This window comes from Chlorocebus sabaeus, chromosome 22, assembly GCF_047675955.1.
Source record: "Chlorocebus sabaeus isolate Y175 chromosome 22, mChlSab1.0.hap1, whole genome shotgun sequence".
Taxonomy (NCBI): domain Eukaryota; kingdom Metazoa; phylum Chordata; class Mammalia; order Primates; family Cercopithecidae; genus Chlorocebus; species Chlorocebus sabaeus.
In genome coordinates this window covers 93,904,808-93,932,051 of record NC_132925.1, presented here as the reverse complement: position 1 = coordinate 93,932,051, position 27,244 = coordinate 93,904,808, and the positions used below count along the sequence as shown (strand labels likewise).

General features: G+C 45.1%; 1 protein-coding gene and 1 pseudogene across 1 annotated transcript; one reads left to right on the top strand and one right to left on the bottom strand.

Moving 5' to 3' along the window:
- Positions 1–40: 40 nt before the first annotated feature.
- Positions 41–540, bottom strand: LOC103227524 (succinate dehydrogenase [ubiquinone] cytochrome b small subunit, mitochondrial pseudogene; annotated as a pseudogene).
- A 2,146-nt stretch (positions 541–2,686) lies between these two features.
- Positions 2,687–22,779, top strand: CCR9 (C-C motif chemokine receptor 9). Its single transcript, XM_007983936.3, has 3 exons — positions 2,687–3,080; positions 14,204–14,252; positions 20,268–22,779. The coding sequence occupies exons 2-3, from the start codon at positions 14,232–14,234 to the stop codon at positions 21,354–21,356; spliced, it is 1,110 nt and encodes a 369-aa protein (XP_007982127.1). The 5' UTR covers positions 2,687–3,080; positions 14,204–14,231; the 3' UTR covers positions 21,357–22,779.
- The last annotated feature ends 4,465 nt before the right edge of the window (positions 22,780–27,244 follow it).

The window sequence follows — 27,244 nt, the reverse complement described above, 5'->3', positions numbered from 1 at the left end:
GGCATGACAAAGTGAAAGCAAAGAGGCATGCATTAATTCTTCAAAGTATAAGTCAAAAAGTCAGCGCTTCCACAGTGTGGCAGCGTCTGTGCAGATGCCCACATCATGATAGTTGAAAGAGCAAAGCCCAGCAAAGGCTAAAGCTGAAAGTGCCAAAAGACCTGCCTTGGCAGCTTGCTGCAATGCATCCGCATGAACACAGCCAGGAACAACTTGTCCAAGGCCCCTAGACCATGAAGAGTGAGGGGTGTAGCCACGGATTAGGCCATCACAGAGCAGGGTTTCAGATAAGCAGCTGGAAGCATGCCCAGGAGCAAAACACTGACAATCCGCTCACTAGTCCAGTGGAAAGACGCAGCCTTGGAACCAGAAAGGTGGCTCTGTGACAATTGAATGTGCTGCACTCCACGCCATTCTGGGGTAGGTTGAGTCCTGAAGAAATCCTGAGATCTGAGCAGGTCTGACCACTGGGGCTCGCAGGAACAGAGCTCAGCCTCCTTGGGCACCACAGAGGGCACTCAGCCTCTAGAGAACCCCCATCTCTTCCCTCAGGGTGTACTTATACTGCCCTGTCTTCCAGAACTCACCTTTGGCAGGGTGAGAATGCAAGAGAGAAACAGCCCTTAGAGAAGGGGACCAGCAACCTTTTATAGTGTCACCCAGCTCTGAATTCTAGTTGCAAAGAAAGAAACACAGCAAAGAAAACAAGAGGATAGGGCTTTTTCTCCAAGGAATGAAGCTAAACTAGATTGCAGCAAAGGGAGTCACATCCACAGGCCCCTTTGAGAAAATGGAAGTTCTCTCCATGACCTCCTTGTGTCTTCCCTTCTCCCCAGCCTCATGATCCTCTCTGCATCCCAGGAGAGGGCATGTGAGTGCTCTAGAGCAGCTGCTCTTCCAGACCTTGATGGAAGAGCCTGCCTAAGCTTCCCCACCTCACCTGTACCACGGGGGCCCGTGTGGAGGAGGGAATCTTCCCACCCTGGTGCATTTACCCCCGCTTCTCTTCCCTGACTGCCTGCCTCACCCTCCTTCCTCCTCTGAGCCTCACTCCAACGGTCTGGGGTAAGCAGTGTCTACCTTGTATGCTCTTACCTGATGAAGAAACAGCCTGAGTCAATAGAAGGGAGAAGCACAGCCTCTTCTTCACCCAAGACACTTGCAATAGTGAGTGTCTCACCTTGCTGCAAGCTTTCCAAGCATGCAATCAAACACGGGGGAGAAACAAATTCAGTCAAGAAAGTCAAGTAAGGGAACATTTTCTTCCCTCTAGCACCAGTTCCTTTTGTGTCTTTATTTATTAAGTGAGAGGGAGGAGTGAGAGGCCAGAGCATCTGGCCGGTTCTTAGTTATGTACAGTTTCAGGCACCATTTATGTGCAATGAGCGCTGGTCGAAGGAAGGGAATTTCACGGCTCACTCGCGCCGCTGTTCCTTCAAGGCTGATGAATCAGACATCTCTTTCGTTCTTACTGTGCATGCCCTCTACCTTTCATATGGCCTATTTGTTGGCCTTTTTCCATTTAGACAATAAACCCAAGCGCACCTCCTGCATCCCTTTGCTCTATGGGAACTGAGGGTGAGGAAGGGAACATGTGCCTGGGAGTACCACGCCATGAGAGAGCAGCACTGAGTCCTCGGGACAATAAATACACTGAGAGGTGGAAATTAACATCCACAACAGTGTAGTCGTGATTTTCCCTCAGAACAAATACATAACAGGGATCTTTGTCATAACAGTGACAGGAAATCATTAACCACATCAGGATTGAAGTCCCCACTGTAGCAGTGGATGGGAAGACTTCACCTGTGAGCTTCATTCAAAATGCAATATTTTGTATATTTAGCTTTTTTCAAAGTTTCACCAAAACACCTGTAATTAATACAATTTATTGTATTATCTGTGTTAATGTACCTGATGTGTAAAACCTTACTAGATTTGCCCCAATTTGAAGGTGTCTGTGGCTTTCCAGCACTCCATGTATTCCTAGCCACATCTCACAGGCAGACTTTCTAAAGTAGTGCCATTCAATAGCACTGTCGGCGACGATGGACAGGTTCTGTATCTGCATTGTCCATTGGGATAGCCGCTAGCTACATGTGGCTATTGAGCACTTGAAATATACCTGGCATGACTGAGAAACTAGTTAACACTTAAAAAATTTTTCTTTTTTGATACAAGGTCTCACTTTGTCACCCAGGCTGGAGTGTAGTGGTGCAATCTTGGCTCACTACAACCTCTGCCTCCTGATCCTTCCACCTCAGCTTCCCTGAGTATCTGGGACTACAAACACAGGCCACCATGCCTGCCTAATGGTTTGTGTTTTTTGTAGAGATGACGTTTTGCCATGTTGCCCAGGCTGTTTTTGAACTCCTAGGCTCTGCTTAGTGATCTGCCCCCCTCGGCCTCTCAGAGTGCTGGGACTACAGAGGTGAGCCACTGAACTGGCCCTAGTTAACAATTTAATTAATTTAAATTTAAATAGGCACATCTGCCTAGTAGCTACTGTGTTGGATAGCACAGCCCTCTGGGGTTCTGGTACATCTGTCAAGGCCAGAAAATGTATGTTGTGATGGATAGTGCTTCATCTGCCACAGGGTGGTAATCTGATACAGGCCTGCTCGGGTAACACCACCCAAAGAAATCTCATCAATGTGCACCTCTGGCAAGCCTGACAAGGCTGACTTCTCTCGATGGGACCCTCCGATTTCCCCATTCCCTGTAACTGTGCTTTCTAGGGAGAGAATTTGCTCTTAGATCATCAGTCTGCATGTGTGTCTTCAGAAGAGACAGTTTCCCCTTATCCCAGCAGTTTTCAGCTTTTTGTTTCTGATTGCAAATGATTGACTCTGCTGATTGCTGAAAGCTACACAAGTGACTCCCCACCCTCTCAGGCTACCCCACCAGTGACAGGCAAGGGTGACCTGGCTTCCTTTCTGGGTGTTGTTACCAGGTAGCTGCCTGCTCAGAACCCACAAAGCCTGCCCCTCATCCCAGGCAGAGAGCAACACAGCTCTTTCCCCAGACACAGAGAGCTGGTGGGGCCTGCTGTCCCCGGGAGAGTTGCACCACCCTCCACAGTGAGTATTGCTCTTCTTCTTGCTGCCCCCAACCCAGTGACATCTTGGTCCTCAGTTGTGTGCTGCTATGATGGCTTCTAAAACCTGGGCTTGCATTAATTTGTTCAGAGGTCATGGGCACTAGGTACTTTGCTAGAAACTTCCAGGAAGGCAAATGGGAACTGGTGATGCCCAACCCAGGTTTCTTGTAGGGCGAGTAATAAAACTCCCTTCCCACTCACATACATGAAGCTTAGGCTTAAGGCAGTCTGTGATTTATACCTTAAAGAAAGGAGAAGCAGGTGCTGGGAGACAAGATGGTGGCCAGGGACTGGGTAAAGGACGCACCCATGAGGTCCTTGAGTCTGAGACATTGCCCTATGGAAAGGATTCTTTGTAGCAGTGAAAAATTGGAAACAAGGAAACTATGCATCAGGAGGCGAATGGTTAAATGAATTGTGATGTATCTAGACAATGGAATACACAGCAGCTATCCAATCCTATGATATGGCTCTATGTTGAATTGGTATGGAAGGTGATCCATGAAAGATGGGCAATTAAGAAGCAAAGACAGAAGATTATATGTGTAGTCTGATTTCCTATTAAGTGCTTGTGTGTCCGTGTGTGTGTGTGCGTGTGACGCTGTGTTACAGAGAAAAAGTCAGAAAGGAAGTATCTCAGATACTTAACAATGGCTAAACTAGGAAAGGGTGCTTGAGGAGTTTTTATTTTCTATATTATGTATGTTGGCATTTTGGGGATTTTTTGTGCGTTGTAAAAATACTCCTTTATGATCAGAGTAAAGTAAAAAGTTATTGTAAATGACTCATCAGTGGATGCTGGTTTGCCTTTTCAAACACACCCAACCTCTTTAGATTCTGAATTAGCTGTTACTCCATAGACGGCTGGCAAGTCCATCCAGAGAGTGGTCACTGTATGCTGAACTGTGCAGCAGCCAGTCTGTGGGATCCCATCTCCTTACTCCCTTTCCTGAATGAGCCAAAGCTACTTTGCTATTTCAGCATCTGGAATTTCAGAGTCCTTTTCTTCCAATATCTGCTTGTCTGTTCTGAAGCCCCCTGGTATACACCTCACAGGCTGGCACTGGGAGACCCTGGGCCCTGTGCAGCCCCTGCTGGGTGGTTGGCAGGCATCTGATCCAGGCTTGGTGAGTGGATTGATCTGATAGATGGCTCAGAGACCCCGCCCCGTGTAGGGAACAAAAAGCAGAGCTATGAAAAAATGCAAGAGATGATTCAAGCTCCGTGTAGCAAATTGTACAAAGATCAAAGTAAGGACCTGCATTCCTGACTCATGTTAGTATCCGATTTGATGTTAGTGCTGTGAGCATCAGAGGCTGTAAAGTGTGGGGAGACGCTCTGTGCACAACAACCCCATGCTGATTTTCATGTTGGCTACTTAAGAATGTTAGAGAAAGACTAATAAAGAAGAAAAGAGAGAAGAATCAAATAGACGCAATAAAAAACGATAAAGGGGATATCACCATCGACCCCACAGAAATACAAACTACCATCAGAGAATACTATAAACACCTCTACACAAATAAACTAGAAAACCTAGAAGAAATGGATAATTTCCTGGACACTTACACTCTCCCAAGACTAAACCAGGATGAAGTTGAATCCCTGAATAGACCAATAGTAGGCTCTGAAATTGAGGCAATAATTAATAGCCTACCAACCAAAAAAAGCCCAGGACCAGACAGATTCACAGCCGAATTCTACCGGAGGTACAAGGAGGAGTTGGTACCATTCCTTCTGAAACTATTCCAATCAATAGAAAAAGAAGGAATCCTCCCTAACTCATGTTACGAGGCCAACATCATCCTGATATCAAAGCCTGACAGAGATACAACAAAATAAAGAGAATATTAGACCAATATCCTTGATGAACATCAGTGCAAAAATCCTCAACAAAATACTGGCAAACCGAATCCAGCAGCACATCAAAAAGCTTATCCACCATGATCAAGTGGGCTTCATCCCTGGGATGCAAGGCTGGTTTAACATACGCAGATCAACAAACATAATCCAGCATATAAACAGAACCAAAGACAAAAACCACATGATTATCTCAATAGATGCAGAAAAGGCCTTTGACAAAATTCAACAGCCCTTCATGCTAAAAATGCTCAATAAATTCAGTATTGATGGAACGTATCTCAAAATAATAAGAGCTATTTATGACAAACCCGCAGTCAATATCATACTGAATGGGCAAAAACTCGAAGCATTCCCTTTGAAAACTGGCACAAGACAGGGATGCCCTCTCTCACCATTCTTATTCAACATAGTGGTGAAAGTTCTGGCTAGAGCAATCAGGCAAGAGAAAGAAATAAAGGGTATTCATTTAGGAAAATAAGAAGTCAAATTGTCCCTGTTTGCAGATGACATGATTGTATATTTAGAAAATCCCATTGTCTCAGCCCAAAATATCCTTAAGCTCATAAGCAACTTCAGCAAAGTCTCAGAATACAAAATCAATGTGCAAAAATCACAAGCATTCTTATACACCAGTAACAGACAAACAGAAAGCCAAATCATGAATGAACTCCCATTCACAATTGCTTCAAAGAGAATAAAATACCTAGGAATCCAACTTACAAGGGATGTAAAGGACCTCTTCAAGGAGAACTACAAACCACTGCTCAGTGAAATAAAAGAGGACACAAACACATGGAAGAACATTCCATACTCATGGATAGGAAGAATCAATATTGTGAAAATGGCCATACTGCCCAAGGTAATTTATAGATTCAATGCCATCCCCATTAAGCTACCAATGACTTTCTTCACAGAATTGGAAAAAACTGCTTTAAAGTTCATATAGAACCAAAAAAGAGCCTGCAATGCCAAGACAATCCTAAGCCAAAAGAACAAAGCTGGAGGCATCACGCTACCTGACTTCAAACTATACTACAAGGCTACAGTAACCCAAACAGCACAGTACTGGTACCAAAACAGAGATATAGACCAATGGAACAGAGCAGAGCCCTCAGAAATAATACCACACATTTACAGCCATCTGATCTTTGACAAACCTGGGAAAAACAAGAAATGGGGAAAGGATTTCCTATTTAATAAATGGTGCTGGGAAGATTGGCTAGCCGTATGTAGAAAGCTGAAACTGGATCCTTTCCTTACTCCTTATACGAAAATTAATTGAAGATGGATTAGAGACTTAAATGTTAGACCTAAAACCATAAAAACCCTAGTAGAAAACCTAGGTAATACCATTCAGGACATAGGCATGGGCAAGGGCTTTATGTCTAAAACACCAAAAGCAATGGCAACAAAAGCCAAAATTGACAAATGGGATCTAATTAAACTAAAGAGCTTCTGCACAGCAAAAGAAACTACTATCAGAGTGAATAGGCAACCTACAGAATGGGAGAAAATTTTTGCAATCTACTCATCTGACAAAGGACTAATATCTAGAACCTATAAATAACTCAATCAAATTTACAAGAAAAAACAAACAACCCCATCAAAAAGTGGGCAAAGGATATGAACAGACACTTCTCAAAAGAAGACATTCATACAGCCAACAGACACATGAAAAAATGCTCATCATCACTCGCCATCAGAGAAATGCAAATCAAAACCACAATGAGATACCATCTCACACCAGTTAGAATGGCAATCATTAAAAAATCAGGAAACAACAGGTGCCGGAGAGGATGTGGAGAAATAGGAACACTTTTACACTGTTGGAGGGACAGTAAACTAGTTCAACCATGGTGGAAAACAGTGTGGCGATTCCTCAAGGATCTAGAACTAGAAATACCATTTGACCCAGCCATCCCATTACTAGGGATACACCCAAAGGATTATAAGTCATGCTGCTATAAAGACACATGCACACGTATGTTTATTGTGGCACTATTCACAATAGCAAAGACTTGGAATCAACCCAAACGTCCATCAGTGACAGACTGGATTAAGAAAATGTGGCACATATACACCATAGAATACTATGCAGCCATAAAAAAGGATGAGTTCATGTCCTTTGTAGGGACATGGATGCAGCTGGAAACCATCATTCTCAGCAAACTATCGCAAAAACAAAAAACCAAATACTGCATGTTCTCACTCACAGGTAGGAATTGAACAATGAGATCACTTGGACACAGGAAGGGGAACATCACACACTAGGTCCTATTTTGGGGAGATGGTAGGGGGTAGGGATAACATTAGGAGATATACCTAATATAAATGACAAGTTAATGGGTGCAGCACACCAACATGGCACATGTATACATATGTAACAAACCTGCACGTTGTGCACATGTACCCTAGAACTTAAAGTATAATAATAAAAAAAAAAGTTAAAAAAAAAAGAATGTTAGAGAATACAAAAATAATGATTGGATAATAATAGGTTCCAAGCTAACTTTTCTAACAGGTACTTTTCTCTTTTGGAGAATTAGCAGCTCTCTCCCTTCCTTTATCTCCCAGGTCCCTGCACATACCCCATGCTTTCTGGCTTTCATGCCTTTGTCCATATGTTTTCCCACCCTGGAGCGATGTTCCCTCTCCTCATTGCATGTGTCCATGCTCTTCAGCCTTCAAGGACCCGCAAAAATGTCACCTCCTCAATGAAGCCCTCCTGGATTTTCCCCAGAGCTAGAGACATGACTTCTTCCTTCCAATTCCTAGCACAACTCATAGCATTTTCCATTCGTTGTTATTTGCAGCCATGACTTACCCACTGTACTTGAATGCAAGCTTCTTGAGGACATGGATCATGTCTTATACATTGTTTAAGCCAAATAAATGTATCAGGTACTCAAGACACATTGAATAAGTGGGTTCGATGGGTGGCCTATGGCACCTGCAACAAGGCCTCACTGAGCAGCAACGGAGCGATTTGCTGCAGTGCTGAGTCAACTGCCCATCCACTGCTGACAGACCACTGAGATGGTCCTCGCTCTCAGTATGTTCGGTCAAATGTGGGATTTTCCACCCTATATTTTTCCCTCCGCCTCAGCGGCAAGAAGAAAATGAAAGCAAGCACTGAGACTTAGTAGGTGGGAGAATAAAATATTTGAGACGTATTCTGACAAAAATGAAAGAGAAATAGATGGCAAGGCTGTCTGGAGGTTCTAGATGTGGAGTCTAGGGAGGGGTAGGTCCTGTTTTTACTCTTCGGCTCTCCAAATTTTCTATGAGCCAGAAGCAGATGCATATTGTATAAAATGTAATATATTACATTCTATGATATACTATATTACATTATATATACTATTTATTTGTTTATTTATTTTAGAGACAGGGTCTTGCTCTGTCACTCAGGCTGCAGTGCAGTGGTGCAATGTTAGTTCACTTCAGCCTTGAACTCCTGGGTTCAAGCAATTGTCCTGCCTCAGCCAGCTGAGTAGCTGGGACTACAGGGTAGGCAACCATGCCTGGCATATTTTAAAAATTTTGTAGAGACGGGTCTTGCTATGTTGTCCAGGCTGATCTCAAATTCCTGGCCTCAAGTGATGCTCCCGCCTCAGCCTCCCAAAGTGTTGGAATTACAGGCATGAGCCATCTTGCCTGGCTTATGTTTATATATTACCATTTTTTAAAAAAAATAAAGACAAACCTTTATAGAAAGCTAGTGCACAATTTAGTTGCATAAAGTAGCCATGGTGAATGTAATTACTAGACTTGCTCTTTCTGCGGTAACTGGAGCAGTGTACAAGTTCCTCCTCTAGATGAGTTTTGTAAACAGGTGTGCTGAACGTTAGAGCACTGGGCTTCTTCTTTTTTTAAAAATCTGACAAGTTATTTTTATGACAGCTCTTAAAATTTCACACACTTAGTAAGGTATTTAAATAGTTTGCAAAATCTAAATGAAAACATGAATTCATTTTCCATTGGTCATCGTGGTTCACCTTCCAGAAAATGTTTCGATGCTAGTGAGCAGTGCGGTGTGTGTCTTTCTCTATTTTTTTTAAAAAAGATCACACAACATAAGCCTTCCTACATGTTGCATTTTAATCTTACAGTCTTGGGGACCTCTTTTCTATCAGCATGAGGACCATCCTTGTTTATTGGCTACACGTGGTTTATTGGATTGATGTGTCATAATATTACCAATTGCTGAATGTTTAAGTTGTTTTCCAATTTTTGTTCTGCTCCAACACGTATCCCCACACCTGGACCCTTGTGCTCTTTTGTGAGAATACCAGTAGGGCAAATTCCAAGCAGACGTGCTGCAGAATCAGAGACGTTGTGCTTTGTAAATTGTGACAGATATGGCTTAACCCTCCAAAAAGATCACGTAAATGTATACTCCTCACAGCAGTGTGGAGGCCTTTTCTCCAAACTCTTACCAACACCGTTACCAGCTATTGCTCTTTCCAGTCTGAACCTTGCTATTACTCACTATAACCAAAGCCATTCGTTCTTCTCTTTGTGGCTTCTTTCTTTGGGAATTTTTCTCAGATATTACATGAATCATATTCAATCCTTTCATGCAAGCAAAAAGGAGGTGACATAAGCCCTGGGTATTAGAAATATATATAAAGTGTTTTCTAACCGACATCTCAAAAATCAACCTCCCTGTTCCCCAAGCTGTAATAAAATTCAATTTGCTGAGTTGAGGTCTTCCCAACTCAACTGGACATTTTTCATCTAGGGGAAAAAAAAAGAAGAGTAATTCTTAACTCCAAAGTGGCTGCTTTTCTGCTTGCTGGGTGAGTTCCTTATTTCAAAACAGAGGCTCACTGGGCTTCTTGATGGCACCTGGAGTCATGCCACGCAGGAAGCAATCACTCCACAGAGTTGAAGATGTCAGAACAGTTCAAAAATACTGCCTGGGAAAGTTCTTAGCTCTTTGGCTTAGGAGGAAAGGGGCAGAATACAACCGTTCTGAAGAAAACGCATCTTTCATTCACCTGGGAAATATTTCAAAATAGCTATAAAAAGAAGTTAGAAGCAGGTGAATTGCCCTACAGAGGGGAATGTTTAAATGAATTGGAGCACAGCCCCTGTCGGGATGCCATATAGCTGATGCCTTCACCTGTCTGAAGAATGTTTAATGATGAAGGAAATGATTGTAATCTGTTGGGTGGGAAAAAGAAAATAAAAGTTCAAAGTGTACGAATTCATAGAAACACGGCTGCGAGGGAAAACAACAGAAAGTTAAAAGTCGTTATTTTGGGGTAGAAAGATTATGGGTGATTTTAATTTTCTCCTCTCGGTTTTTGTGTATTTGCCAAACTTCCTACAAACGTATGTGTTACTTTTGTAACAAAAAAAGTCATAAAAGAAAAGCATGGTCTTTTTTTCAGATAAATGCTAGTGTTTTCCTGGCCCCCAGAGGGCTGCAGTGAAATTCGGTGCATGCCCAGGTGGCTGGGTAGGGTCAAGGCCGGAGGCTGGGGCTACTCATTTTTATTTCAGACACAGTCCTGTTCCAGGCTTTCTTGTGTCTTAGGGTCAATTGCCAAAATACTTTTTCCTCTTCTTTTAAAAATGTATTGTGAGTCTTACTTGTATCTAATTTCAAGCTTACTGAAAAGTGAAGAATTGTGTAAAGAATGCTTATAAACCCTTCACCCAAACCATTGTTTTCATTTTGTCCCACTGGCTTTATTATTCTCCTTCTGTCTATATACATGTGTTTTCATTAATTTTTTGCATTTTTTGCACATTTTTTGAATCCTTTGAGAATATGCCAAAGACACTGTGCTCTTTTGCCCCTAAATACTTCCGGGGAAAGTTCCTAAGAACAGGGACATTCTCCTGTAAAACCACAACGCAGTCAGCAAAATCAGGAAGTTTAACACAGATCCAGCACTATCATCAAATTCACAGTGCCTATTGTAAGACCCTTAATTTCCCAGTCATGTCCTTCGGAATTATTTTTTCCCCACTCTGGGACCAAATCTAGGTTCTTGCATTGCATCTACTTGTCCTGTCTCTTTAGTCTCCTTCAACCTAAGATGGTTTCTCAGTTTTTCTTTGTGTCACTTGACCTAGATATTTGGCTGGTTACTTTGCGGAAAGTCCTTCATTTTGGGTTTTTCTGATGCTTTCTCATTCTTTGATTTAGGCCGACATTTTTTCCAGGAATAAAGATGCCGTGTCTTCCCTCCTCAACTGTTTAGGACAAATATGACACTGGTTTGCTTCCATGTTGGTGGTATTGAGTTTGAAGACCAACCAGCTGGTTTTCAAATCCAACACCATCAACATGTAGTTACATGTCTCCGAGGAGTCCTGGCTGCTTCAGTGGAGAAAGGTGTTTAGACTCCAAGAGATCAGGGCACTAGGCGCTCATTATGCTGTGTATCATTGCTTTTAGGTCCTCTCAGCAGACAGAGCCAGGAAATATGTATGTGAAACACACATACATATACACACAAATTATGTATCTATCTATCTATCTATCTATCTGTCTGTCTGTCTGTCTGTCTGTCTATCTATCTATCTATCTATCTATCTATCATCTATCTAATTTAATCTTAAAAACATATGGGTATAAAGACACATGAACATGTATGTTCATTACAACACTATTCACAATAGCAAAAACATGGAATCAACCTAAATGTTCATCAGCGATAGACTGGAGAAGGAAAATATGGTACATATACACCATAGAATGCTACACAGCCATAAAAAAGAACAAGATCACGTCCTTTAACATGGATAGAACTGGAGGCCATTATCCTAAGTGAACTAACACAGGAACAGAAAACCAAATGTCACATGTTCTCATTTATAAGTGGGAGTTAAACGTTAAGTACATATAGACATGAAAAAGGGAACAACAGACACTGGGACTTCCTTGACGATGGAGGGAAGTAGGAGGGTAAGGATCAGAAATCTACCAATCAGGTACTATGCTTATTAACCTGGGTGGCGAAATAATCTAAACACCAAGCCCCCATGAAGCGCAATTTACCTATATAACAAACCTGCACATATACCCCTGAAGCTAAAATAAAAGGAAAAACCCCACAAAAACAAACCAAAAATAAATAAATAACTAAAACCCACGTGTGTCCATAGTGGCTATAACAGCACAAGGCACTCCAGTGCACTTTTGAAAAGCTACCGGCAGAGAGGTTACCAGGAGGAAGTTCTGGCTGCCTTCCTCCTTAGGGCCTGCTGGCAGCCAGAGATGACACTGAGAGGTGAAGAAAACCAGAATGTTTTCATCGTACTTTGCTTTCCCTGCCTCACTTGAACAGCTTTACTGAGGTCCAATTACAATAAACTGCAAATATTACAATGCAGAATGTGTATTCTGACATATATACACCCCTGTGAAGCTCTCACACAACCCAGACAGCGAACATATTTATCCCCCACTGAGCTTTTCTTTGTACCCACCTGCCCTCCTGCCCTCCCATGCTCCACTTCTCTCTCTCTCTCTTTTTTTTTTTTTTTTTTTTGAGACGGAGTCTTTGCTGTGTCGCCCAGACTGGAGTGCAGTGGTACAATCTTGGCACACTGCAACCTCTGCCTCCCAGGTTTTAGTGATCCTCCTGCCTCAGCCTGTTGAGTAGCTGAGACTACAGGCGCACACCACCACACCTGGCTAATTTTTTGTATTTTTGTAGAAACGGGGTTTCATCATGTTGGCCAGACTGGTCTCGAACTCCCGACCTCAGGTGATCTACCCACCTTGGCCTCCCAAAGTGCTGGGATTATAGGTGTGAGCCACCATGCCCAGCCACCTCCCCTTCTCTCTCTCTATTGCCAGGAAATCAGTGATTCTGCTTTCCATCACAATAGATTAGTTTGCATTATCTAGAGTTTTATACAAGTGAAATCATACAGTATGAACTCCCTTTGGTCTGGCTTCTTGGCATAATTGTTTGGAGACTTGTCCATGTTGCTGTGTGAATCGGTCATTCATTCCCTATTCCATTGGATGGATATTTCAAAGTTAACTTATCCATTTACTACTTGATGGGCATTTAGGTTGTTAGCAGTTTTTAGCTACTACAGAGTAAAGCTGTAATGAACATTCACATACTGGTCTTTATGGGGACATATGCTTATAACTTTCTTGGGTGAATACTTAGGAGTAGGATGACTGGATCACATGGTGAGTGCATTAATAACGTGTTAAGAAACTGCCAGTTTTTCAAAGTGGTTTTACCACACATTATGCATTGGGAACCACTGTACTTTCAGAAAAGCAGGGTGGGGTCATGATGTTGTTATGGAAAGGAAGCCAACAGGTTAGGATTGGATTTATGAAAGAGATTATTTTTTTCGAGAACCTTGGGGTGTGACGCTGGACAGGTTTCTTTGAAATGTACTTGCTAAGAGTATAAAAGGAAATGCCCCAGCTCAGGCACAGACTCCGTCCTTGAAGGCAGTCAAGCTGTTGTTTCTTCGGTTATACAGGGGTGGGCTTTAAAGAGATTCAAAACACATGAAAATGACAACTCGAGATTTATTTCAGTCAGTTCCGAGGCTCTGTGCACTAGGGAACTAGAACTCATTTTCTTTAGTACACAAACCTAGGACTTCCTTTTCCTGCTGAAGTCAGGGTAAAGAGGAGAAAGGTGGGTTCTGGGGGCACTGGGTCTCTTAGGGAGGGGGCCCCAACCCCAGCGGACGCCATCCAGCCCTCATGTTCTTCTTGCCACCTGGTTACTCAAAGGCCCTTTTCCTGGGGAATCCAGAGCCCAGGGCATTCTCAAAGCGACCACTGTCCTGTTAGCTTCGGTGAGTCCCTTAGCTGATAGAGCAGAGAAAGGGGAACCAGTCAGCAAAACAGGACAGGACAGAGAAGCTCAATCAAGGGAAAGGGAGCTAATGTAGAAAGGATGGGCTGGGAAAAATTTAACAGCCCCCCTGCCATTCCTCATGTGTGGATGGGAGATGCACTAATTATTGTCTAAGTAGAAAGAAAACAAATGCTAGAATCAGGTGACCCTCAGAGTCAAAGAAGTGAATGATAACTTCAAAGGAGAGGTTCTTGCATTTCTGTGTGGACGACTGTGATGATTCTGAAACCTAGAACACTATATAGACTCTAACTCCTGCTTGGCATATTGTTTTCAGAAGAACAAACAGATTTAAAATTTAATCTCCATCTTTTTGGCGTTTGGTTGTTACTATACGTTTACAAGCCAGTCCCCTTTTTGATGTGTGTCCCTTTTCCAGGAGCAGACTTGCATCTGACTGACGCACCATGACACCCACAGATTTCACAGTGAGTACAGCCATGCTCCTCCGGCTCCTCAAAACACACGCTCATCTTCCCTTTTTAGGGGGTGTGGGAAGGATCCACTGTGGAGGAAAGATTTATCTGTGTGGATTCCCAGGGTAAGATCTCTGCCTGGCAATGCCCATTACTGGGTAGGTTGTTGTCCAGCACAGAAGGTGTTGCAAATGCAAAGAGGCAGCTACGCTTTGGGGTATGTTGTGGAGACAGAGGAAAATGTGGTGTTATAAATAGCTAAGGGTTTTTAATGACCTTTAACTAGAGTGTGCTTAGTTCCATGTGCCTGTTCTAAAACTCAGACAAATGAGGTAAAGGGATAATTCATGTAATTTGCTTTTAAAAAACCCACGGTGGGCACATTAGTTGTGTTTCTTGCATAACATTATGTAGACCTTATGAAAACACATAACGGTATACATTCCCCTGAAAGGTCAAGAGCTGAACAAAAATTAGTGAGTTAGGCTGGGCACGGTAGCTCATGCCTATAATCCTAGCACTTTGGGAGGCAGAGGTGGGCGGATCACCTGGCTGAGGCCAAGATTTCAAGACCAGCCTGCCCAACATGGCGAAACCCCATCTCTACTAAAAATACAAAAATAGCTGAGTGTGGTGGCATGCGCATGTACTTGGGAGGCTGAGGCACGATAGTCGCTTGAGCCTGGGAGGTGGAGGTTGCAATGAGCCAAGATCATGCCACTGCACTCCAGCCTGGGCAACAAAGTGAGACTCTGTCTTAAAAAAAAAAAAAAAAAAAAAAATCGGTGAATCAAATCATAATCTAGAGAATCTTTTTTTCTTTTACAGCCAATGTAATTAAGTATAGAATCAAATTGATTTCCCATGCTTTTGTTAGATTCATAAATGCCTTACAAAATTACCTAAGGGCTTTAATTTTGCTTTTCTCAAAGAGAAAGCCTGGGTTTTACAGGTAGATAATTGAAATCCAGACTTCCTAGCAAGTGGGCTAACAAACTGCCTCACAGTGCATTGTAGGTTTCCATGCTCTAAAGAGAGTGGTGGTTGAAACAGTTCATCAACTAAATTATTTATGATATGCTAATGATTCATTAGTATTACATATGTGTAGTTACCTAATTGTACCTATATCTATAACAACAAAAAAGTAATTAATTTGGTCCTGGTGAAGTAACTATTCTTCTGACCAAAAGTAGATTCTTCAGTTTCTCCTGCATTAAATTCACCTTTCAACACCTGAGGCTGTGGAAACAGAAGTAGATGAAGGCAGCAGAGCCAGGGCTGCTTCTGAGATTGCCAGTCATTTGGTTTTATCATTTGGGATCTTGGATAACAGCCAAACTCTGCAAAGCAGCCCCAGATAAGAAGGAAACTGCATCTCAATAATGACCTTCTCTAATCAGAGGAGTCTGGCGCCATCTAAATGGGAAGAAGATAGGACCCCTGTGGCCCTGACTCCCACATTCCATGGAAAGTAGCTGTGGCACCCTGTGGCCACCTTTCTGAGGATGTGCTGGGCCAGTCACCCATGCAGGTGCCCCACATTCCTTCAGCATCACAGTAAAGGCAGAGTCCCGTTTACAGATGAGGAGACCGAGACTGGGGAAGGTGGTTTGAGGGTTCAAGGTCTCATAGAGATTTGGAGGAAGAGCCCTTGAGGGGTGCTGTTGGCAATCATAGCTTTGCTGGGTTGCTCCCTCAGGGTGAATGTCAAAGCACTGAAATCCAGGTCTGATTGTTGGGATTTAATACTTTCTCAAGTGTGGGGCCAAGGTGTCTGCCAGCATCCCTGCTGATAACACATTCATTGTTTTCCCACCTTCCTCCTTCTTGTGCCCTCTCTTATTCCATCTCTCCCATTCCCTTGTGCCCATTCTTGGTGCTAAGGCACAATGGAAGCCTTGGCAAGCACAGTCCCTGCCCTTTCTCTGCCCATTCCCCAGAGAGGGGAATCTTGAGCCTGGGTCTGGCCAAGGGTTTCCAAAGAACACGTGAGTCAGAGAAGGAGGCCCTGGAAAGCTCTGGGACCTTCTTCCTGCTCTGGGTGTTCACAACCAGGATGCCTGGGCTGCTGCTTCTGAGCCCAGGACTCCTGAGGGAAGAGGACATGCCTGTGTGTGAGCAACAGCCTGTGCGCTCAGAGGCTTGCCTGGGACACAGACAGGCAGGATGGGCCCCTTGCCCTAGTTGTGCGCTGAGGTTTGTTTACATTTACTGGGGGATTTCCAGAGGATTTGATGTCTAAGAGTCGTGACACAGGGGGGTATTATTCTAGGATTCCTCTTGTGGTCCTGACAAATTTTATATAAATCTAGATTTGGAGTGTAAAATTCAACCACTTAAAAAATATGCCTGAGGAGTCCCTAATCTAGCTAACTAACTTCATGCAAAAGCATGAGGTCCTTAATCCTCACCCAGCAGAAAAACTATGCCCCTGGGCTTCCAGCAGGACACAATGTCCTTGTCTGGGATTCAGTCTTGGGAGTGTTGGCTGCGCCTACTCGCCGGGCCGTGGAGAAAGCTGGGTCACCCAGGTCCTGGGACTTCTGCACATTTCTCCCGTTCTGCCCCTTCTACAGTCTCCTCCAGGTCCCACTCCAGACCACTTTCCCTCGCTGGCCCAGGAATCCACCTCCTTCCAGCACCTTAGCCCAGGACTAACACAGCTAAGTGACGCTGGCCTTCCTACCTGCCCCCCTCCCCACTCCCCGTCTCATTTTCTCCCCATGAACCAAAGCTGTTTCTTGTGCTTGCCCTTTTGCCAAGCATGCCCTCTTTCCTCCCGTGCCTTCCTCTTTCTCCCTTGTCTGTCCTCCTCTGAACATGTCTTTAAAATCCATGCTGCTCCTCGCTACCTGGAGCTGCAGCAGGAGGAGAGCAGGCTTGCTGGACTGGAGAAGCAACTCCATGCAGCAAGACCCCTGGGCCCTCATCTGTGAGGCTGCTTGCGATTTGCTTCACAGCCTTGGGCTCAGGCTCACGTGAGAGTCTATTAAAACTATTCGACCAAAAAAACCCCCAAAAGACCAAAACAACAAAAACCAAAAAACACCAACCCACAAATAACAAACAAAAACTTCAAGAGCAAGTTTAGCACCTATTCGTCTGTGGATTCACAAGTTGGTACTTGCTCATCTGCATGGTTTTACTGGGTTTTACTGAGGTTCCTCCAAAAGGTCATCCTCCCAACCTTTTAAACCTGCTGTGATGTCCACTTTGGGGTCTCCGTGCTCTTCACAGTCTTCCTTCTATTCTCAAGTACTTATTTCGCTCAAAGTCCACTCAAACCTCACCTCCCACAGGACGACTGTCTTAGTGGGGCCATGATTGCAACTGGTTCCCGTGTCCAGTGTTGGGAGGATTCTCCTGGCATGTCTGTAAAATGTGTGTCAGCTAGGAGGTCTGTCCTCTCAAGAGGCTAGGTTTCCAGATAAGGGCCAAAGTGTAAACTGAAATGGATGAACTAGGCCTAGGGACTAATCCCATATAAAATAGGGAGATGAGTTTTCTTTAGTTCTTCGCAGTAATGGGCCATTTCCAGCTGCCCTGGCCTGAAGAGCCACCTCCAGGATCCTGCTCCTGGGTCCCGCTCTTTGCAATAGGGACACATATTGGAGATGGAGTCAGGACTAGATGTCAGATTTTCCCAGTTGTTATCCAAGTTACCTTGGGTCCTCCTGCTATTTCCTGCTAGCCAAGGCCCAAATAGGACTAACATCTACTGTCCTTTATCAATCAGCTCAGTGAGCCCTGATATCTAAGAAGCCCTCCACAAACACACACACAACAGGTTCTATATTCCAATAAGGTTTGAAAACATTGCTAAACAAAATTCAACGGATTCTGAAGGATTTCTCAGAGTCTTTACTGTGCTAATGTGCAATTAAAATAAAACAAGTTCTGGGCCAGTCACGGTGACTCACGCCTGTAATCCCAGCACTTTGGGAGGTGGAGATGGGCAGATCATGAGGTCAGAAGTTCGAGACCAGCCTGACCAACATGGTGAACCTCGTCTCTACTAAAAATACAAAAAATTAGCTGGGCATGGTGGTGGGCGCCTGTAGTCCCAGCTACTCAGGAGGCTGAGGCAGGAGAATGGTGTGAACCTGGGAGGCGGAGCTTGCTGTGAGTCGAGACTGTGCCACTGTACTCCAGCCTGGGTGACAGAGCAAGACTCTGTCTCAAAAAAAAAAAAAAAAAAAAAAAAAAAAATTAGCCAGGCATGGTGGCTTGCGCCTGTAATCCCAGCTACTCAGGAGGCTGAGGCAGGAGAATCGCTTGAACCTGGGAGGTGGAGGTTGCAGTGAGCCGAGATGGCGCCATTGCACTCCAGCCTGGGCAGCAAGACTGAAAATCCATCTCAAAACAAACAAACAAGCAAACAAACAAACAAATAAATAAATAATAAAACAAGTTCTGTAGGACTTTTCAGATCCTTCAACTTGCTCAGGAGTATTGTGAATTTCAAAGAAGGATTATGCAGCAGAGATTCTCAACTATTTTAACCATTAGTGTTCACCCAAAACATGGTCTGGGAAATGCTGGTCGGATCTACTAGAAATAGATGGATATTACAATGTATACAGATAGGGAGAGCCCAGCTAACAGAAGGTAGAGAATATTTTGTTATTTAAATATAAACATTTAAGTACATAAAATAATCTTTGTACTTATATATTTGTTAATATTAACTGTTCAAAACAAAATAAAAACTTACTGTGGATTTTGGGTGACTTCTAGTCCAAATGCATCCAGATGAATTGAACTACCGCATTTGCCTCAGGAGAAATAAAAGTAGAGATGAGATTTGGCAAGGAATGTCCCTCAAGGAAAGGGAGTGAGAGCTGGTAGTCCTTGGTGGAATTTGAGAGTCCTAATGGGAGCGCTGGGAGGGAAACTGGTGGGAAGTGAGAGTGTTTGAGGATCTGTGGGCAGAGGTTTTGGAAGGAATGTAGCAGGTGTGGCATGGACTCTCCCCTCCTCCTCCATGGGCAGTCCACGTCCTTCATTCCCTCCCACCCCAGGTTTGACTCAAGGGCTTACATCTCAGGGTCTCATTTCCAGCCCTCATTTCCTGTTTCCATGGGAGGGGTTCTAGGATAGCTTCTGATTCAGGAACCCCAAAAAAGTGTAAGAAGTGTGCGTGTGTATGCACGTATATGTGCATATATATGTGTGCATGCATGAGCGTGTATATATGTGCACGTGAGCATGAGTGTTGGCAGGTTTGTGTACATGAGAGCATGTGCAAGTGCATGTATTTTGTGTATGCATGTACATGTGAGTGTGTGTGCTTGTTGGGGCCAGCTTCATGGCTGTGCAACCCACACAGTCACACAGGGGTCCTGTGCTTAGAAGTGCTTCTTGTTTGATTGAATGCTGGATGTGTTGAAATTCCTAATAATTTTTGGACTATGGGTCCTGCTAACTATAGAGCAGGTCATGATGCTTGTGTGTGTACGTGGGGTTGAGAGTGTCTGTGTGTGTACGTGTATGTGCATGTGTATGTGGGTGTATGCTGGTGCTCCTGGAGCTTTCAGGAAACTCAGGGGACTGGGATCCAGATGAGTTTAAGAGCCCTTGCTAACCTTTTTTAGGGTCAGTGAAAAACTGAATAGATAGGAGAAGGACGATCACAGTCAAACCCACAGTTTGATAAAACTGCCCGTCAATAGTGTGGAGGCACTCTTACCCTATCAGAGCACTCGGCATGCATACTATAAATGTTCGTTCACTTGTCTGGTTGCTCTATGGGAAGGTAAGTTCCCTGAGAGTCACATCTGACTTATTTACTACAGTTTCTTTGGTGCATAGCACAGTAGCCAACATACAGTACGTGCTTAATAAACATCTGTTGAACAAATAAATATGTGACAACCCAAGCAGATGTCCTCAGAATGCCTACGTGTCTTTGGCCTTACCATAGGTGTTTGAGGTTGGAAGGGTCAAGAGGTCCATGCCCCTGCCATCAGACACGACCTTCAAAATACTTTCCTTGACCTAATGCCATCTTGTGTCCCCTTGCAGAGCCCTGTTCCTAACATGGCTGATGACTATGGCTCTGAATCCACCTCTTCCATGGAAGACTACGTTAACTTCAACTTCACTGACTTCTACTGTGAGAAAAACAATGTCAGGCAGTTTGCGAGCCATTTCCTCCCACCCTTGTACTGGCTGGTGTTCATCGTGGGCGCCTTGGGCAACAGTCTGGTCATCCTGGTCTACTGGTACTGCACAAGAGTGAAGACGATGACTGACATGTTCCTTTTGAATTTGGCAATTGCTGACCTCCTCTTTCTTGTCACTCTTCCCTTCTGGGCCATTGCCGCTGCTGACCAGTGGAAATTCCAGACCTTCATGTGCAAGGTGGTCAACAGCATGTACAAGATGAACTTCTACAGCTGTGTGTTGCTAATCATGTGCATCAGTGTGGACAGGTACATCGCTATTGCCCAGGCCATGAGAGCACACACTTGGAGGGAGAAAAGGCTTCTCTACAGCAAAATGGTTTGCTTTACCATCTGGGTATTGGCAGCTGCGCTCTGCATCCCAGAAATCTTATACAGCCAAATCAAGGAGGAATCTGGCATTGCTGTCTGCACCATGGTTTACCCTAGCGACGAGAGCACCAAACTGAAGTCAGCTGTCTTGACCCTGAAGGTCATTCTGGGGTTCTTCCTCCCCTTCGTGGTCATGGCTTGCTGTTACACCATCATTATTCACACCCTGATACAAGCCAAGAAGTCATCCAAGCACAAGGCCCTAAAAGTGACCATCACTGTCCTGACTGTCTTTGTCTTGTCTCAGTTTCCCTATAACTGCATTTTGTTGGTGCAGACCATTGACGCCTATGCCATGTTCATCTCCAGCTGTGCCGTTTCCACCAACATTGACATCTGCTTCCAGGTCACCCAGACCATCGCCTTCTTCCACAGTTGCCTGAACCCTGTTCTCTATGTTTTTGTGGGTGAGAGATTCCGTCGAGATCTTATGAAAACCCTGAAGAACTTGGGTTGCATCAGCCAGGCCCAGTGGGTTTCATTTACAAGGAGAGAGGGAAGCTTGAAGCTGTCGTCTATGTTGCTGGAGACAACCTCAGGAGCGCTCTCCCTCTGATGGGTCTTCTCTGAGGTGCATGGTCCTTTTGGAAGAAATGAGAAATATAGAAGCAGTTTCCTCACTGATGGGACCAGAGAGAGTGAAAGAGAAAAGAAAACTCAAAAAGGGATGAATCTGAACAATATGATTACTTGTAGTCAGAATTTGCCAAAGCAAATATTTCAAAATCGACTGACTAGTCAAGGAGGCTGTTGATTGGCTCTTGACTGTGATGCCTGTGATTCTCAAAGGAGGACTAAGGACCAGCACTGTGGAGCACCCTGGCTTTGCCACTCGCCGGAGCGTCAATGTCGCTGCCTCTGGAGGAGCCCTTGGATTTTCTCCATCCACTGTGAACTTCTGTGGCTTCAGTCTTCATGCTGCCTCTTCCAAAAAGGGACACAGAATCACTGGCTGCTGCTACAGACTGCAAAAGCAGAAGGTTTCGTGAAAATGTCCATCTTTGGGAAATTTTCTACCCTGCTTCTGAGCCTGATAACCCATGCCAGGTCTAGAACCTTTCCAGGCAATCTCAGACCTAATTTCCTTGTGTTCTCCTTGTTCTGTTCTGGGCCAGTGAAGGTGCTTGTTCTTATTTTGAAACGATCTGCAGGTCTGGCCAGTGAACCCCTGGACAACTGGCCCCACCCACAAGACATCCAAAGTCTGTTGTCCTGCTGGAGGTTTTGACCTAGACAAGGATTCCACTTATTCCTTGGTATGGTGACAGTGTCCCTCCATGGCCTGAGCAGGGAGATTATAACAGCTGGGTTCGCAGAAGCCAGCCTTGGCCCTGTTGTAGGCTTGTTCTGTTGAGTGGCACTTGCTTTGGGTCCACCGTCTGCTCCCTAGAAAATGGGCTGGTTTTCTTGGCCCTCTTCTTCCTGAGGCCCACTTTATTCGGAGGAATAAAGTGAGCAGATACAGGCAGCAGCCAGGGAGGGCAAAGGGGTGAAGCACAGGCCTTGCTGGAAAGGCTATTTACTGCCATGCTTCTCCTTTTCTTACTCTATAGTGGCAACATTTTAAAAGCTTTTAACTTAGAGATTAGGCTGAAAAAAATAATAGAATTCACCTTTGAATCTTTCGTGTCTTTCTTTTCACAATTTGGCAAAATGTATCACCTTTGAAAATATTTAGCATATTGGAAAAGTGCTTTTTAATGTGTATATGAAACATTAATTACTTGTCACTTTCTTTACCCTGTCTCAATATTTTAAGTGTGTGCAATTAAAGATCAAATAGATATATTAAGGGTGTGAAGGCTGGTCTGAAGGTAGTGAGTTACCTCAACTGATTGTTCAGTCAGTTACAGATTGAACTCCTTGTTCTACTTTCCCTGCTTCTCTCTACTGCAATTGACTAGTCTCTAAAAAAAATGTGAAGAGTAAGCAATGGGAATAAGAAAATGGAAATAAGATCTCCAAATACCTTAAAACCATCATGGCTGACAAGTTTTTATTTCTCCTCTGTCCAAATTTACTCCTCAGGCTTTTATGTGTTAGTCAAATGGAATTTCCAAGGAGGACTATTGGAACAGCACCATAAACCACCCCTGACTTTGCCAACTGCTCTAGAGGAAGCATTTAATTTCCCCAGTGCCTTGTGGATCGTTGTGGTTTCCGTTCCAACGCCATCCCTTCCCAAAGGGGACACAAAAGCACTGGACCCTGCCATTTCACCCTTTTTCTCCCCGCCCACTTCTAAAGCACAAGAGAATGAGGAATAAAGTGAGCATACATGGGCAGCAGCCAGGGAGGGCAAAGGGGTGAAGCGCAGGCCTTGCTATCCCATCGACATGCTGCCCGTGAGGGGACAGTGGGTGGGAAGAAAGCATTGACCTGGGACCAGCAGATCAACGTGGGCCCAGCACAGGCACTGCATCCATAGTAAAGGGGAGGATAACTTCTCCAAGGTCACTTATGGACAGAGCCATCCACTGACCATTTCCAAGAGGAGACCCAGATATTTGCCCTTATAGGAACTTGAGAGGATAAAAAAGATTCAAGAGCCACTCCTAAATAACATTGTGCAGTTAGGTGCAAAGAACACAGCTGAGTTTGGTTTTTATTTTTAGATACTGCGGTTCTGACGCTCTCTCATGGGAGTCCCAGTGGTGCTGAGCCTCACACAGGACAGCCTCACTAGGACAATTATGGAGCCTCCCCAGGTGGGAGCCTGGACAAGTAGCTTTGCATGGACCTGTTCTGGTACATGTCTTAAATGCCCACCCTCCTCATTACACACAAATGCCTTGTGTGGAGTAGGAACAATATAATGAATTAATATCTTTATAAACATTTCAAATTAATCATTTCTCAAATATGTACTTCATGTGTCAGAGTTCAGCAGTTAGAAAACTTCTAGAAAATAAAGATTGCCAACCTTGAGCACTGGGACATTACTTCCTTTGGGCAGTGATGTTGTCCTGCTATCTACGGGCAGCCTGGGGGACTGGTGGTCAAGGAAGGAACTGACTAAACCAGGACTGGACACCAGTGTTTTTCCCAGCTTTGATGTCCAGGGCTTTGGCCTTGTGAGTTGCCCTGGTTGCTTCCTGAGAGAGCTGACACAGCTCCTGAGAGAGCTGAGTGGCTATAACTTCTTCCATTTGCCCATTGTCATTGTTGCCGAGAGTCCCGAGCAAGGAAGGAAGCAGCCCACAGTGAGCTCCTTCCCTTTTGGTCTTGTGGACCTTCCCCCAGGCCATCGCCATTGCAGTATGGCCATTATGGGTGGCATCCTGGTTTCTGTGATGGTGTTGACTTGAATACAGAGCCAAGGCTGTCACGAAGCATTCATGAGTCGACACCTTTGGACACCACCACAGTCTTTCTGCTTCATCGATGCAAAGCTGTCTCACACTTCCAGATGGTTCTTCTGTGTTTGCAATCTTTGAGTGGGTTTGCTTGGCTTTCCAGTTCTAAGTTGGCCTCACAAGAACTGGAGCTTCTTGTGGGGTCCAGAACAAAGCACAGCCGAAATCATCCCCCAGCACCAGCCTGGCTCTAGTGTCCACAGATCTCTGTCCCTCACTGAAGTTGGCCACTCCAACTTCACCGGAGGGTTCTTCTCCTATACACTAGTCAGGCTGTCTCAGTGTAAGGTCTGTTCGGGGGCTCCCCGTGACTTTGAAAAAAGAGAAGCAATCTTGGGCTCCAGCACCCACACCTTACATGTTTTAGATATTCAAAAAAAATCTTTCCCTCCATTCAACGAGTAGTCACTGATTGTTTAGTCACTGTGTGTGGTTAGTAAGTACCACAGCCTTAGACTTCCCCTCCCAGCCAAAATACACCATAGTGCTTCTGCAGTAAAGTCTCTCTCTCTCCCCATCTCATGTGCTCCTCTCTTCCAGTTGAGGTCCCTATCCAACATGCTCCTGGAACAATGAGCTAGTTCTCTAATCATTCCTACATGATTGGAACAGACAACCCAGACAGCAAATGGCCCATTTAATGCCTTTCTTTGACTTTTATATTATCAAAGCCTAAAAATGACATGCAAATATGTGTCTTTCCAACAAGTGATTCCTTATGAGGTCCTCTCCACATATTTACTTGTATACGCTCAATTGAGGCACCACAAGCTAAGCAAAAAATCTCTATGGTCATATGGAGATGCCTCAAGAAAGAACTTGTAGGGAGTGTGGTCGGCACAGGCCCTCTGGTTGCCAGTTCTTCAGGGCCTGCCTCTGCTGCAGAGCCGCCCTGCCCAAGCCAGGTCTTCCCAGGGTCACCTGTCTCTGGTGCTTGCGAGACAGAGAATAGCGTCATCTCAGTCCCATGGTGGCATTCTGATGGGCAGAATCCACTCCAGGGCACTCTGCCAGCACACCCTCATGGTACACTGGCACTGGAGGGAATCAGCAGGGCCTTGGCTGTCACACGTCACCATTTAGCCTCTGCATGACATGGTCAGTGAGTGGGGTGCTGGCCAACCTTGTGCCTGTCGGTCTTTTTAGCCCCTGGTCCTTAGAACAAAGTCTGGCTTGGCAAATGCTGGTTGATTCTCCAAAGCCAGGGCTTTGTGGAGCCTTCAGGGCAGTTCGAGTTCTCTTTCTGCCCAATCATGCTTCTTCTCACATCCCTCCACAGGCATTGATTCCTAATAAACACCTGGCACCCCAAACTCCATCTCAGTACCTCCTTCTAGAGAAGTTGTCCTGCAACAATTTTCTCACCAGGGGCTGCCAATTCCAAGAGCCCACCTCAGGCTGGATGGGTAAGAACACTGGGTATGCAGGAGATCCATAGCGTGGCTGGGTGCCAGTCACAGAACTCCTCTGAGAAGGCTGAGAGCATGGGTCCTGTCTCACTATAACCTAAGCATTCATCCCAGATATGCTTGGGCACCAGCTGCATGCCAGGGGCCCCATGGTATATGAGACAGTCACGATCTCTCCCAGAATATTGCTAACCCTGATTTACAGAGGAAGGAGCTGAGCCTCAGAGATGCTAAGTAACTCATCTGAGCCCATGCAGTTAGTAATTGGCTTTGCCTGACATGGTCAGACAAACCAGCCCTTGCTTTGGAGGGTTGACCGGCATTTGCCAAGCCAGACTTTGTGCTGAGGACCAGGGGTTGAAAAGATGGACAGGCACGGGCTTGGCCAGCACTCCTCCCACTGACCATGCCATGCAAACGCTAAATGGTAACATGCCACAGCCAAGGCCCTGCTGACTCCCTTCTTCAAAAATGCACATGAGGGTGTGCTGGCAAAGGACGATGGCATCATCTTCACAGAATCAAGAAGGTTCCTAGCTGCTACCTCTCCCAGGCTCTTCCCCAGATACATATGGCTGTGGAGCCTTAATTCCTTCGTGAAGAAGCCACAGATTTCACTGGAGGTGTGCATGTGCAGGTCCAAGGACCTAATACCTGGGCCTAGGCATGCATCTGAACCGCAGAATTCCTGCTGTTGGCTTTCCTCCTCTCCTTGCCCCATTCCCCTGCCTCTCCCTTCCCTGGCTCCTCTCTCTCAGATTCAAGACCCATGAATAACTTTTCTGGGCCGCGTACAAGATGTGGCTTTAGGTCAGATTCCCTGTGTGGGATCCAAGCGTTACTCACTACTGTCCCCACGTGACCCCAGATCTCCTCTGCAGCCAGTCAGATGATCTCAAGGGGCATGCTGGCCTCTCAGGTTGGCCCATGGCCAGTGGTCTGCAGGGCTGGTTTCCACCCTGGCTCTTCCTCTCTGGGTCTAGGTGGCCAGGCTTAGGCCCCAGTCCCGGGTCTGCCTGGGCTGGGGCTTTCACCAGACCCCAGGCTCAGATCTGAGGAGCTCTCCCAAGCCTCCCCTGCCAAGGGACTGGCATCTCCTTCTGGGAGTCACCCTCCAGGCTTCCCTGAAAAGCTGTGGCTGCTGCCTGGATTCCCTGGCCTGAGGATGGCCCCGCCCCTGACCACCTGGACAAACACTGTGCCTGCTCCACCAGCGGCCCTCGCTCAGGCCAGGCTCTGTGGGCAGGTAGGTGCTTCAAGGAACCTGTCTCTTCCTGCGTCTGCTGCAGCGTCCTTCTGCAGACTCTCCACTTTCTAGACCTCAAATACACATTTCAAGCACATCTGAATTAGGTCATCTGGAAATTTCTGAACAGTGTAAACAACCCTCAGTCAAGAGCTGGCGGAAGTGTCCCTTCTCGTATTAAAAGGTACTATGGCTATTGCTAATGTGATTCGCTGTGTGGGCATGGCAAGATGATGTGGCAAAGTCCCAGAGTGCCAGTTAGAGCCCCATCATCATCCTGTGTGGCACACTGCTTGTCCCTTTCCTTCACAGCCCTCCTCTCATTTGTAATTCCCTAGTATTCTTCTTTCTACTGATTGATCCTCTGACTCCTGTGTTTGGACCCTCAGCAACAAGCAGCCACAGACTGTGCGTGTTCTTGCTCACATGTGTC